The 15,145-nt window shown below is 37.5% G+C and overlaps 2 protein-coding genes across 3 annotated transcripts; both read right to left on the bottom strand.

Moving 5' to 3' along the window:
- Positions 1-1,218: 1,218 nt before the first annotated feature.
- LOC137134552 (uncharacterized) lies at positions 1,219-6,786 on the bottom strand. Its single transcript, XM_067519473.1, has 12 exons — positions 6,673-6,786; positions 6,227-6,556; positions 5,452-5,802; positions 5,211-5,339; positions 4,825-4,886; positions 4,593-4,718; positions 2,953-3,094; positions 2,473-2,790; positions 1,875-2,240; positions 1,665-1,787; positions 1,461-1,519; positions 1,219-1,358 (listed from the first exon to the last, which is right to left on the bottom strand). The coding sequence occupies exons 1-12, from the start codon at positions 6,713-6,715 to the stop codon at positions 1,230-1,232; spliced, it is 2,178 nt and encodes a 725-aa protein (XP_067375574.1). The 5' UTR covers positions 6,716-6,786; the 3' UTR covers positions 1,219-1,229.
- A 2,448-nt stretch (positions 6,787-9,234) lies between these two features.
- On the bottom strand, positions 9,235-11,191 carry LOC137134133 (uncharacterized). 2 transcript variants are annotated; one of them, XM_067518647.1, is made up of 6 exons: positions 11,108-11,191; positions 10,699-11,010; positions 10,212-10,544; positions 9,928-10,068; positions 9,775-9,830; positions 9,235-9,664 (listed from the first exon to the last, which is right to left on the bottom strand). In XM_067518647.1, exons 1-6 carry the CDS (start codon positions 11,148-11,150, stop codon positions 9,530-9,532), a joined length of 1,020 nt encoding a protein of 339 aa, XP_067374748.1. In that variant the 5' UTR covers positions 11,151-11,191; the 3' UTR covers positions 9,235-9,529. The 2 variants fall into 2 exon arrangements, with proteins under 2 accessions (XP_067374748.1, XP_067374749.1); XM_067518648.1 differs by having other exon boundaries at positions 11,104-11,164.
- Positions 11,192-15,145: the final 3,954 nt, after the last annotated feature.

Below are 15,145 nucleotides of genomic sequence, written 5' to 3' on the forward strand. Positions count from 1 at the left end.
AAGAGTATAAACTACACAAACTATACAAAATAGCTAAAGAAGCCTTTTCTGTTCACATATTGTTCTCACCTCAAAAGAGGACACACAGTGATCACTTCAATTTACAGCCTGCTGAGCCTCCAGAGCCCCATAAGTATCGGGTAGAAGAGTGAAACCATCCCCACTTTGTGGGAAATGAAAAGATAAGCTTTGTCCCACTGTAGTTGAAACTTGCAGAGCGAACATGGTAAGATTTTCACACTGTCTTATCACTATTATCACTATCAAAATCTACTGGTGGGATTCACAAATGAGTCTGTCACATAGAATATTTTTTCATAGTAGAATATATAGAATATTTACTTAACTTGAAATACAGTCATAGAAGAAAAGTTCCAGTTTTTTAACTACAGCGACATTCTCACTATGTTGACTGCAAGATTGTTTGATTAGAATTTAAATCAAATACATACCATGTAATCTTAGAGTAGATACCCCTTAGTTTACAATATACAGTGATTAAAGGTTGTAAAGATTCATTTTGTTACTATACACTATGTCTACAAGTACTGCATGTATTTGTATGTACAGGCCGATTAAATACGATTTGATTACAGGGTGAATCACAGGCTGTGGTCTAACGTGTTACTGTAGATCAGGGGTCACCAACCTTTTTGAAACTGAGAGCTACTTCTTGGGTACCGATTAATGTGAAGTGATACCAGTTTAATACGCACTTTTGTATAAAAAAACTTTGCTCCATGTACCGTTAATTATATGTTATTATTAATAATTACTTAAATTAAGGATATTCATCTATGTGAAGACGCAGATCATGTTAATGATTTCTCACAATGACTATCAAATGTGAAAATGTGTTAAAAAAGAATAGCAACAAAAAAATGAGATGCAGCTCATTGGTAAGTGGCACTGCAATTAGCTATTTTTAGAACAGGCCTGCGGGCTACTCATGTGGTCCTTGCGGGCTACCTGGTGCCCACGGGCACCATGTTGGTGACCCCTGCTGTAGATACTGTACAGTATTTAACAATCAATCCAATGTGAAGATAAAAATATGTAATACACATTAGATTAACATATAAAAAATTTAACATAAAGACTATGTTGGTACGGTGAGAGTTTGACATTTATCAACCACTTCATTTTTAATAAAATTAGAAATCAACATTGTTTAGTAGGTCAGACTGTCTGAGGGCAGAATTATAAACCAAAGCACAGGCTTGAAACATTCATGTTGAGATTTTAACATGAGCGTAGACACTTTCTTCAGTCTTTAGCTCCTGCTTCTTCCTTCCTCTTGTAGCTTTCCGTCCAGAGAAATGTAACGCAGCATAGTTCAGATCCTGTTCCCTTTTAGCCTGTGCAACAAATAAAAGTCACATAATTTTGTCTTGTTTGATATAGTGCTGTTGGAAATATATTAATGGACAAAACAAACATGATTTGTTATCATTACTTACAATGTCATCTATTTGACTCGGGTTGTCAGCTCTTGCTGGTGAAGAGGCACCTTCTCTTCCTAATGAGAAGTAAAAATAAATCACAAATTAGCAACGCTACTTTAAAATTGTTAGTCTTGTACAAAACTTAACTTATTCAGTTGGAAGATTTTAAATAAATAATTTAAAGCATCATCAGAATTATTGATTTAATACAACACTCACCTTTAAATTGTGCACACACTGCTCTTGGAGTTCGGTAACAGATGAAAATGATATTTCCAGTCACAGAAATGGCCAAACAGACTAATGATATGATCAATGCAATACATTTAAAATATACTTGCTCTAGAAAACCAAGAAAAAAAATATTTTATTCTTCTGAGAGAAAAAACATTATCAATAATTACATTAGAAAGATATTGAATATTTTACCTCTTTCACTGAACACAATGTCGAGTTTAGTTCCATTTCCAAATAAAATCCCTCCACATGTGGCCACAGCACAGTAATAAGTCCCAGCATCAGAGGAGCTGATGGTCTTAGAGACGCCATATACACAGCTCTTCACAGTGTCAGATCTCTTCTCACACTGATGATTTCCATCAGTGTGGATGATTTCTGGATGAGATTTCTCTGATCCAGCTCTGAACCAGTACACACTGTGATCTCCTGGACACTTCTTGTTCTCAGAGTCAGAGAGAAGTGAACACTGGAGAGTCACTGAGTCTCCTGGACGGACTGGATCAGATGCTGTCGACCACTGAACAACAGTATAGTTTGATGTCCTCTGACTGTTTCCTGATTAATAATAAACCAAAGTATATGTCCAGCATACATACGAATACGACCACATACGAATATATATATATATATATATATATATATATATATATATATATATATATATATATATATATATATATATATATATATATATATTCGAAGTGAATATATACGTATTATAACATTCAGAAAATAATCAACGTATGCTTGGAGTCACTTTTAAAGTACAAATAGTTCACATAATTACCTTTCACTAACAAATACGTCCCGCTCCATTCAGTTTTAATCCACTCTGCGACTCCACAGTGATACATTCCTTCATCGTCTCCGATCGTCCTTAAAATGGTCAGGTTGCTAAAACTATTATCAAGATTTGCCTTCATTCTTGATTCAGAAAACTCTGGTCCATGCTCAATTTTAGTTTGCCAGAAAGTCAAAATTAATTTCATGGTATCTCCAGCACTTTGCCTGTACCAGTGGACCTCCTTAGTGTTGAGCTCCTTGTTAGCACATGTAAAGGTCACAGATTCTCCAAGTTGAACTGTGTTTACTGGAACCAGAGAATCTGAATTAAAAGCAAACATACAGTCAATTTAATTAAATTTTAAATAAAAAATGCAATTAAAATCAGTGCATGATGAGGTAACATAAAGGTGTAAAAGATAACAAGTTGGCATGTTTCTCATTTGTACTGAGAAAAATCAAGACCTAATGAAACAGTACTCACATCCTCGATGAAGAAGAAGCAGTGTAACCCATAACATCATCATCTTGACTTTGTCTCTTGTTGAGGCAGTTTTAGGTATTTCAGTGAGTGAAGGAGGTGAGATGATGGTGAGGTCAGAGAATGTAGTGCATTTGATTGGTTGTTACTGAAGACATTTAAAAGTGCACTTCCTGTCACACTGGTCTCATCCTGGCATGTTAGCTCAACTTTGGTTCTCTTGATGATTCTTTTTCTTGTGTTTAAGTACTACAATCATCACTGATGACATTGACATATGACATTTACTGCCATAAACACACAGTATATGTGGCACCGTGTGCTTCAAGGGAACTGAAACGTAATCAGGTTAAACCTCTGGTTACTCCCCCAGATAAGATGGTTCTTCCTCACTTGAGTGAATGTTCTTTTTTGCTGTCTTTGTCAGTCGAGTCCAATTCTTTTTTTAGTGCATCTTAAAACTGTAGATAAAAGTGGAAGCTGCAGATAAAGTGGTAAAGCTATCATTACCTTTTAACTTCTTATTAGCATTGTTCACTGCAGGCTGCAGTGGTGTATGTGTCTTTGAACCTTTCATTTTATATTTCTTGTATCTTTGGATCAAAAATTTGGATCAAGTAGACCCTAAACAATACAGTGCCAGATCATGGGGTGATTGTGGTGCAGGAAGGTCGAGCACTTGTCCACCAATCCCGCAGTTGTTGGTTTGATCCCCGGCTCCTCCAGCGGTCACATGTCAAAGGATCCTTGACCAAGGCACTGAACCCCAACTTATTTGCTCCCGGTGAGTGTTGGCCAGCTGCATAGCAGCTCCCCATCGGTGTGTGTGTGTGATTGTGAGTGTGAATGGGTGATTAAGAAGCAGTGTAACGTGTTGAGTGCCAATAGGTAGAAAAGGGTTATATAAGTGCAGACCATAAGATAAGACTCAGGCTTTTCATAAGGGACTACAGATAAAATCTGCCTTTTTAAATGCCAAGAGATGAATGAACAAAGAGGTCAAGCTCTTTTTGAGAAAACCGAATGACTGAACTTAGTTATGATGAAAATATTATTGTTCAGCATTAAGGTGTGTTCATAGGCACATGTTTCTAAAGTCTGTCCTGAAACATTACTCACATGTCCCTGTGTAGCATTATTGGTGATTCTGATCATTCCTCCAGTCCACACTGGCCACTGAAATCTTAGTCTAAATGATCTTGAACAACATGAGTTTGACAATCAAGAAGGTATTTCTGAAGTCTTTTGATGTGGCGATTCTCTGTTTGGGTTTTCTTGAACTGTTACTTCCTTGTGACACAAGAAGTCTAACTTTGGAACCAGCCCAACCCCTTTTCACCAGCTGAAACCTGATGTTAACCTCGGCTGAAATTTAAAATATGTTTTTTGTGTAAAAAGAAAAAAAATACTATAACTATACTCATATTTCGAATGAAGACAATTATTATATTTCAATGCGGTTCATAGTTATAAAACAATAACAAGGACAACAATTTGCATAAGGACTAACATAGAGTAAAACATGGAAAAACAGTCTGTATGTTTTGATTTTCACATTCATCAACCGGTTTGCTTTCAAGAAAATGTATTCACACAGGGGTCAGAATTATAAACCTCACTACAGGTTTTCATAGACACATTCATGTTGAGCATTTTACTTGAGCGTACACACTTTCTTCAGCCTTCAGCTCTTTCTTCTTCCTTCCTCTTGTAGCTTTTGCTCCAGAGAAACGTAACGCAGCATAGTTCAGATCGTGTTCACTTTCAGCCTGTGCAACAAACAAAATTATTTGTTTAATTATTTCATTAATGCCATTAATGCTGCTGTGAATCATGTTAAAGAACAACAACCAATGATTTTGTATGTTTACTTACAATATTGTGAACTGATTGACTCAAACTTTCATGTCTTACTTGCAAAGACGCATTTTCAATCGCTGAAGATAAATGAGAAATGTATATTATGTACTGAATCTGACTTTTCAGCAAGGTGAGACTTTTTCCATAATTACTGACACTGTGTACTTTATTGACAAACTTCACGAGGATAATATAGAGCAAACCGCAATACATATGCTGAAATGATGCAAGAAACAGCATTAATAATAAAATGCTAATTTTATGATCTAGCAGATATCTATTTTTATCCCAGATCGAGAGATTAAGATTTTTGCTGTTCAATGTTATGCACTTAAATCAAATAAACTTTCATGTAAAACCACAGTTGTATCAGAAATATTAATTCAGTAACAAACAGTCACCTTTAAATTCTGCACACGCTGGTCTTGGTCTTCGGTAACAAATGATGAAAATGATGTTTCCAGTCACAGAAATGGCCAAACAGACTAATGATATCACCAGTCCAATACACTGAGAATTTACTCTTTGCTCTAGAAAACCAAGGAAAATTTTTTTAGGGCTTTCTGTAGAGGAGACACATCGATCATGGTATTATTAACATGTTTTTGTGTTTTAACTCCAGTAGTAAACATAAATTCATACCAATGTGCAGTTTAGTTCCATTTCCAAATAAAATCTGTCCACATGTGGCCACAGCACAGTAATAAGTCCCAGCATCAGAGGAGCTGATGGTCTTAGAGAAGCCATAAACACAGCTCTTCACAGTGTCAGATCTCTTCTCACACTGATGATTTCCATCAGTGTGGATGATTTCTGGATGAGATTTCTCTGATCCAGCTCTGAACCAGTACACGCTGTGATCTCCTGGACACGTCTTGTTCTCAGAGTCAGAGAGAAGTGAACACTGGAGAGTCACTGAGTCTCCTGGACGGACTGGATCAGATGCTGTCAACCACTGAACAACAGTATAGTTTGATGTCCTCTGACTGTTTCCTATAAATATATATAAAATGAAGCACTTTTATTTTGAAAGAAGTGCATATAATAATAATGAGATTTCCAAGGATGTTTTGAAAGACTAATAGTTAAAGCATATATCAATGTACAGTAACTTTATATGCAATATGACTGTTTAATTTTACATTAGTGATTAGAGCAGCAGAAACAGAGGATGGTGAAATTGAGGGACAAAATTATTACACAACTTTTTTAAATCAGTGGCGGAGGTAATAGCAAACATTTAAAAAATAATAAATAAATAATGAACAATAAATATGTTAAATGATTGTGTAATTTCTTTCAAATAGGAATTTTAGTGATTTTCGAACTAAGCTTAACAATCCTACAAAGTTATTTCACTTACTAGTAACATTTGGTGAATTAGCATTTGCAAACGCTGATGAATGTAGATTCTTACCTTTTATTAGCAGATATGTTCCGCTCCATACAGGAATTGTCATCCACTCAATGACTGCACACTGATACATTCCCTCATCTTCTTCAATCGTCCTTAAAATGGTCAGGTTACTAAAACTGTTATCATCATCCACCTTCATTCTGGATTCAGGAAACCCTTTTGAAAACTCAGGTTTTGTAGATTTCCGTAAAATCACCACTAATTTCATAGTGTCACCGGCACTCTGCCTGTACCAGTGGACTTCTCTACGCGTGATCTCAGCGTTTGGCAGATCACATGTGAAGGTTACAGGTTCCCCAAGTCGAACTGAGATCACTGGAGTCAGAGCATCTGAATTTAAAGAAAACGCACAATTTAATCATAAATCAGCAATGATATAGAAAAGCCATCGTGGCAAAAAAGAAATATTTCATTAAATACAATGCACAGAACTAAATAGTACTTACACACTTGATGGGCAACAAGTAGAGCCACCCATAACATGATCATCTTGACATTGTGTGCTGCATGGGGAGTTGTTGGTGTTTCAGTGAGTAAAGGGGTTGATGTGACATGGCTGTAGGTCATAATGGCAAGTGCATGTGATTGGTTATCTCACTGTAGATTCAACAGTGCACTTCCTGTCATGCTGGTCTCTTTCTGGCTTTTGTGAAACATACCACCTCATTCTAAAGTTGGTTTTAGGAACTTTCCCACAACTGCTCTTATTTTGCTGTGCTTTTTCCCACCTCCTGCCTTACCAATGCTTGGAGCTGCACAGCTATGCAGACACCTAAAAGCACATCAGACGGAGCTTGATGACAAGAGGGGGACTGAAACTGTGAATAAAACAGTATTGATAAGTGAAATTGATAACAATGTAGAAAAGCTAAGAAGTTAAGAAAAGTGAGACTAGAGTGAAACTCAGAAATCACACATTAGTTAAATTATTTATGCTGTCTCTACTGTCAGGAAAAAGCAGTGTATCATTAGTGTGTATTCAAATCTAGTAAAGAGACACATAAAGACCACAAGCGCTACATTGAAACTGATCCAATACATTATATATTTGTGTAAGGGAAATTGTTAATTTTTAATCAACCTATTTAAATGTAAATTTCCAGTCTGTGTATAACATACAGAAGTGGAAACATCCAAAATGAAGCATGTGACCTAATAATCACTCAAGTTTTCCCTACGCTGCACAAACATCAAGAACACAAATTTCAACTGGAGAACAGGGCACCACTAACAATACTCTCCTATAACCCACTGAGACATCTCTGGAAACAATAACTATACCAATAATGCCAATACCAATACTTCATTTTTGTAGAAACAATTCATGTGGTCACAATCAGAATCATCATGTTTACAACTATAACATTTAAAATAGTGGAGATGGAAACAACCAAAATGTCAGAGAAGTAAGGAAGTGGTTTGGTTGGGATTTCCTCAGAACATGACTTAATCATAGAGGTAGCTGCAGACAGTTGGTGAGTACACAAAACCTAAAGTTGTTTAATCAACTGTGGTCTGAAAGTTTCCAAAACACAGATTATCTGCACTCTGTGGTGCCCTATACAGTTTATACACAGTGAGACATACGCAGAGAGACGTCCATACTTACAAATTACCCTAACATGCATGTCTATGGACTGTGGGACGGGAGTACCCGGACAAACCCAGGCACGCACGGGGAGAACATGTAAACTCCACAAAGCAAGGCCACGGTCGGGCGAGGACCCAAACCTGCAACTTCCTGTGAGGTGGCAGCACTAACCACTCCCCATCCTTCCATACCTATAAATATAATAAAGACATATATAAGAGCCACTTAATGGCATTACAATCCTCAAACTATAAGGCATCTTAAACCACCAAGTAGTACTTGGTAGGAGTCAGGGGTTCACCTACCTCAATAAGATTCACCCTCTGGGCACCATCAATGTGTAAGAGCAAATCTTTCTGTATTAACTGGCCTTAATGTGTGCTGTGCAGAATGAGCTGATGAGGAGCTGATAACAGGCTTGTAACATGAGACGGAGAAAAACTGGAGGAGCAGGGTGATTCCATAAAAGCCATGATTCGGCCGCGGAATAATGACCGATTCTTTGTCCCTTTGAAACAATGAACAATCGTTTAAATGTCACAGCCTGAGTACAGTTACTGACCATTTCTATCCCTTAATGTGTAGCTGTCTTCTGATGGCTACTTCCAGCAGGATTAATCATCATGTACCAAAGGTAACTTCATCTCAAATTGGTTTCTTGAACATGGCAATGAGTTCACTGTACTCAAATGGCCTCCACAGTAACCCGTCCTCAGACCCATAGAGCACCTTGGGGATGTGGTGCAACTGAAGATTTGCATCATGGATGTGATATATCTATGCCGCAATGAATTAAATCAGTTCTGAAGGCAAAAAGGCTTAGATTGTTAGGGTTAAACAGCTTTTGTGCAGGTCTCTTTCATATATTCTGTAATCTGTGTGGAGTGTTGCAGTGTCCTTGCAATGATGTGTTATGCAGTGGGGCGCTGCAGAAGGAAATCATATCTGTAGATCTTCGCTGATAGCTGTGATGACCTTCAGCCCAAGTGTAAGGCCGCAGTGCTTGAATTGGGTAAGTACGGGGGTGAAAACACCATCACCTGATGAAACATCTTCCGCCCGATATGATCAAAATTTAGTCCATCAAAACCTGGATCACAGGCCATTCAGCTTGTGTTTATAGAAGCTGAATGTCATGTGGACATGGGTGAAAGTTTTAAATGTGTGTGTTAACAGATCAGCATGTTTAATTAGCAACAAATTAAATCTGAGAAGGAAAATTCAATCATGTAACATGATTATTTATTGGGTTCATTCAGTGTATTAAAGTTTGGGCCGTTTAGCATAAAATCGAATGACTTTCAGTAGAATCAACCTTCACTCAGCATTGTGCTGTCATAATCCACACGTCTTGGTTACGTCATTAAACACAAATAGAAACATAACAGAAAAATAACCACAAATAGTATTTCAGAAATTATTTTATTTATTATTATGGCATGGCATTCAAACATACAGGATGTGAGCCTTAGAGGCTTTAGAGACATAAAATACAAATATACCTTTAACAAAAACTCCACATGGAAACAAAGTGACATGATCCCTTCTGTCTAACTCTACTGCTAAAAGCTTAACTTATACTTTAATCTTATTCTTTGTTATGAATCATTTTCATTACAACACATAAATATATTAGGAATAAAAAATACAGTTAGTGTAGTTCAAGCATTACTGTACCTTGCACTCTAAAAGTACTATAATTAGTGAGACTGTTAGTCCGAAGCAACAGCTCTAACGGTGGTGTAGATGCTCTCCTCCTCTGATGGTTTTGGATCTTTTCTCTCTGCTTTGCTAGATTTTCTACGGGTAAAATTTGGTGCAGAATAAACCAGAGACTCTTCATCTGTCTGAGGAAACATTGTAGAAAGTATTATGAGATGCCAGATCTTAATATTTACATTCACAGTCATTAAAACGTGTAACATTTTCAAATTATAGTCCCCTTAATATGTTTTACCTGCTGACTTTCCTGAATCATACTGGCAGTTGCATTTGTTTGCAGCACAACTGAAGCTGTTTAATAAAACAAGAAACACAGAACTGAAGCAAAAATCAGTTTTTTCAAAAACTGTTCAATAGACCATTGGACTTTAAGAGTGACTTTTCTTACCATTGCAACAATCACAAGATTTTGTCTGGAGTTTCTTGATCAAATAAAAGAGAAAGGCTATAACAAGCAGACTTATAGCCAAAGCAGCAGATAAGAGAAAGATAATTGTGTTGTCCTTCTTTGAACACGTCTGTTTTACTCCTGACACAAAATGAAAAGGAGCAAATAATGAAAGTTCTTAATTATTTAAAGCGTAATTAAGAATAACAAATATTTGACCCTAACCAAACACACAAGTGTTGTATGTTAAGGTTTCCATTTACATACAAATACAATGCATCTACCTTCATTGCTGGGTTTTGATCTGTTTGCAGGAAGTTTCTCTCCACGTGAGGCCACAGAGCAGCAATAAGTCCCAGCATCAGAGGAGCTGGAATTAGGGAAGTAGTTGAAGACACACTTGTTGTGGACTCGTCGTTTGTTTTTGGACTCGTCTACTGTATTTCCTTGAGTGTAATTAAAACTTGGGTGAGACAGATTAAATCCAGCCCGAAAACAGCACACAGAGTTTTCTTCTGGATATGTCTCGTTCTCAGAGACTGAACACTGAATAGTCACCGAGTCTCCTGGAAGAACTGGATTGGATGGGGGAGCTGCAGTCATGTCAGTTTCTGGTCCTGGGGAAAGTGAAAATAAATTATAAATAATAAATGTTATGTAAATGTTCCAAATGAATATGTTCAAGTAATGGAATTATGGTACTGTAAGTAACTTAACCATTGTTAATTATATCAAGCAAACCTTAATTTATTTATTTTTTGCTGAATTTACCTTCAACTTTTAGGACTGTTCCTATCAAAAAGATAATGTCTTGATGTTGTGTTTTTAAACAAATATAAACTGCAGTATCACTCAGCTGTGCATTTTTAATTAGCAGATCAAATGTTCCAGGCTGTCTGCTGACAGTAATGCGTGGCTCTACAGTCTCTAAGATATAAGATGTTTTTCCTAAGACTTCAGGAAAGTTCCCAGAAACAAGCCTCATCCAAAACAAGGTTCCCACATTTCTGCGGGTGCACGTCAGGTTCACATCATCTCCAACACGAACCGTCTTCAGCTCAAAAGTAGGAGCTTCTGTACATCCTGAAAAGACAAAGCACAGCAGGAAAAATCATGAAGAGTCATATGTGCCTTCTTCAGAATGACTGAGAAATGATCCAACCTTTCTACACATACTCACGGCCCACTCTGAGAATCAGCAGTAAAGGAAAAATAATCAGCATTTTCTGTTTATTGCACTCAAGACTGGCACACTGCCTTTTACAATGATTCACCTAAATGTAATCATATCAAGTGGGAGGAAACCATTTCAGAGCAATGTGATTGGCCTCTTGTCATGATGGGGTTTCACTGTATTACATCAGTGGAAATAATATAAGCCATTTTTCCAACAGCAAGTCTTTTTGTTTCATGTTTCATGGTAGGTTTCTATAACATGTTATGTATGTTAAAGAATAAAAAGAAATATGTTTTTATCATCTGATGTCATATAGTATCGATATGAAACAATTTTCCATATTTAATTTTTTTTGCTGATTAGTTGTATTCACTCTTTTTAAAATCTTGAATTTTTGAAAATTGAAAATTGTGTTAAATTTTCCTCAACACAGAAAAAAAATGCAGCGTGTTTGTGCTGTACATATTTAGTGCGTTGCTTTCCAACACTGTGACATTACATATTATATTTTTTTTCTCCAAATCCCCCAACGTTTGTTTTTTCTGTGTTAGAGATCAGACATGTTAGACACTTCATAATTATGAACTTAAATATTGTTTTTTGGTGTTGCCTCTAAACGTTCGGTTGTCATCTTAGTGAGGTAGTACAGCAGGTATATTTTTGTTTTCTTTTGATATTTCATAAGGTTTAGTATTGTTTTAACTAACTAATTCTGCAAACTCAAAGCCATTTTGAAAATCAGATGAGTCAACAAAAAGAAGATTAAAGTTACAATGAACTTTTCACACTGATTGCTGATGCCATTAAATATGAATGTATTGTATGTATCACATTTTATGCTTATGAAATGTATAGTTCTTTGTGTGGGGCTTGATTACATCTGCAGGAATTATTTTACTGTTATGAGAGACTAGTAACTTCTAGGGGTTGTAAAACGAAAACAGTGACTAACGGAGCTGACAAGTACTGCAAAGCAGAGAATACATTTTTCATGAGTTTCATTGTGACTCACTGCCCATTTCGTATACATATATTGTCACACTAGTACAGGGCAGAGACCCCTATTCAATCCACATCATCGGTATCATCACCTGCTTGCTCTGCCTGTCCGTTACCCATAGGAGAACAAATCAGCCCAACGGAGGGCACGAGGGAAGACTCTTTCATCCTCCGACCATTAAACCCCAGACCCAATTCTCCCCCTTGGCCCTAATCCCTGGTTTTTCACACTTGTGTGTAGTGTAGAGGTGTCCTGAATCTCTTTAGCAGTGAGGGGTAAGAAGAAGTGTTTCAGAAGCAGACTCCAAATCAAGGTTTCGGAACAAATATAAGTATTTCTCTGTTAATTGGTTCATAAAATGTATGCTAATCCACAATAAGTCTAATATTAACAGATGATATGAAGACTGTGATTTACCATGCAGTCCTTTTCATTAATATTTCCCTGTCATAGTTATTCATATGTATTTGGCATCACACCACTCCCCTAAAAGCAGTGCAGGTGAGTAGGATGGGTGTGTTATTATCTTTGCATTAAAAAAGACCACTCATTTGGCTCTGACCTAATCGTATCCAGTTTCCTCCAGATACTCTGATTACTTCCCACAGTCCAATGACATGCATGTTTGGTTAATTGATGACTCTAAATTGTCTGCAGGTGTAAATGTGAGTGTGAATGGCTGTCTGTCTAGTAGGCCATGAACCACTGAGGTCAGTAGGTCAGCTGCCGGTTCCTCCTAGCTTTGTGTCATGGTAAATTCCAAGTTGACCCTGGTGTGTCCTCCTTACTTTGGGTGAAAGCATTTACTGTGTGACTAACTGTGATTATCTCATTAGGCTTCCAAAGAAACATATTGACTCATGATTAAACACTCATGCATTTGGATGTGTAGGAGTGGAAACTCAGTGAACCTATGCAAACCAAAAAAAACAACCTCCTAAGAGGCAGTTTTTACTTGCAGTACAATAAAATGTAAAGAAACAATAATTACCAAATCAGGAATAATTTTGTCTGCTTTGAAGATGGAGACTGAAAATTGATAATCAAAACATGATTTGACAACTAATTACTCCTTAATGCTACAAGTGTTGCTCCTGACACGCAGACCATTGATTTTAATGAATGACCCCCCCCCGACACGATGCTGTTCACACAGAGCAGTGGACACACAAAGTAAGAGTGAAATACAAGCCCTACAGTACTTTCATGTACTCTGTGTTCCACTTTGCACGTTTACAAAAACAAGCACACAGATAAACAGACAGCCACCTCTGACAAATGATGCATGGAAACTTCAGCACAGTTGTGGTCAGACATTCAAACTAACGTGTGAAAACAAAGGGGGTTTTCTTCCTGTCTCATCCTCCATTTTAATCTCAACAGCCTGAGCTTGCACTGCTGATTTATCTTTTTTTAAATGGACAAGTGGAGTACCCTTATGGGTCTGCTCTTTTTTTACACATCACAACAACCAACAGGAGAACAAGCCTCCAGGATCCCTGGGCAGTGCAGCAATTTGGTGTAGTGGTCAGCAACAGTATTGCAAACGGCCCAAAAAATTACGTTGCAAAAGAGTTTCAATTTACATACTGTAATACATGCAAGGTGCAGAGGGCATCAATTATTCCACTCTGCAATTATTACAACAGCAGGAGCCTTAGCTGTGATGACTGCCTTGCTCAAGTCTGTTCCAAGGTGTATGTCTTGGTGTGATGGAGTAGAGAAAAGTTCAATTAAGGAGTCAACCTTTACATTATTATTAAATCACAACATCAACATAATGATTAAATGTTGTAATATAGCAAACACGTACATATACTTTTATCTTTGGCGAACATTATATTGTATTTATGGTAACACAAAAATTGGTAAGTCAAATTAAAATTAAAAACTTGAAAGCTAAAATTAGCCAGCTCTTGTCATATCCTGTTGAAGCTCTCAGGTCAGGTCACAACGTCAGGTCTGTTCAATGTTATTGGTTTCAGTGGTTGGAGAAATGGCCCACCTCATTTTTTTTTTTTTTTCATGTCAGTGTAGCTTCGCTTGTTGTTCTCATGGCAGACATGAAAAAGTGCTGTGAGATTAAAAAGATTTAGTGGTGAAGCTAAACGTCCTTAATACAGTAGTTCTTTTTACAGTGTGTGTTTGTCATGCTTCTATCTAAAGTTGTGGTGGACAATTACGCAAAAACTGTGGATAGAAACCAAAACTGTACAGGCCCTTTTCACACAGGGGGAATAAAAACTAAACACTGTTTAACTTATGAGTCTCGGTCAGCAAAAACACAGGAAGGAAAAATAAAGTGAAGAGGAATGGCTATGGATTTGTCCCTTCAGGGGTCATGGCATGAGTTTTTACACCGGATGTCCTTCCTGCTGCAACCCTCCATTTATTTATTTTGTATTTTTTTTATCCGGGCTTGGGAGCGGCACCAAGGTGGTCCTTGGTGGCAGGGAGGGGCCACACCTGGTGGGGTGGGATTCAAACCTGCGCCCTTCTACATCCCAACGGAATGCCCTACCACTGAGCCACCAGTCCCCCAATGTAAGTGAGCAGAGTGACCATCAATATATAAGAAATCATTATGTTTTTTTCTGTGTTACAAAAGTGTCCAACACTGCAGCTTTAAAATGAAAACACAACACAGACAGCTGTGTGTTATCCCACTCCATGTGCCACCGCACTCCTGCAGGCACAGACTGCACTGGGTGACCACAGCTGACTGCTGTCCCAGAGCGGTCGCAGCAGGGAGCTGATCAGAAATGCTAAGCGCTGTTTGCAACTAGAGACAATTCATAATCTGGTTTTCATTACCCGAGTTTGTGTACTTTGTAAAAAGAGCAGATTACTAAAGCCAGCGATGTAGCTCTGTATTGGCAGAGCTGGGCCTGTGCACCACTCTCGAATCCACTCCCATTCAAAAAGCACAAAAGAACTGAAAATACTTTGCCTTCCCTTGGGCAACTTAAGCAGAAATTAAACAACATTTCACACTGGAATTGAAAATTTTTCTCTTAAGCTAACATCCAGTGTCACACTGT

The sequence above is a fragment of the Channa argus genome, chromosome 10, assembly GCF_033026475.1.
Source record: "Channa argus isolate prfri chromosome 10, Channa argus male v1.0, whole genome shotgun sequence".
NCBI classification, from domain to species: Eukaryota; Metazoa; Chordata; class Actinopteri; order Anabantiformes; family Channidae; genus Channa; species Channa argus.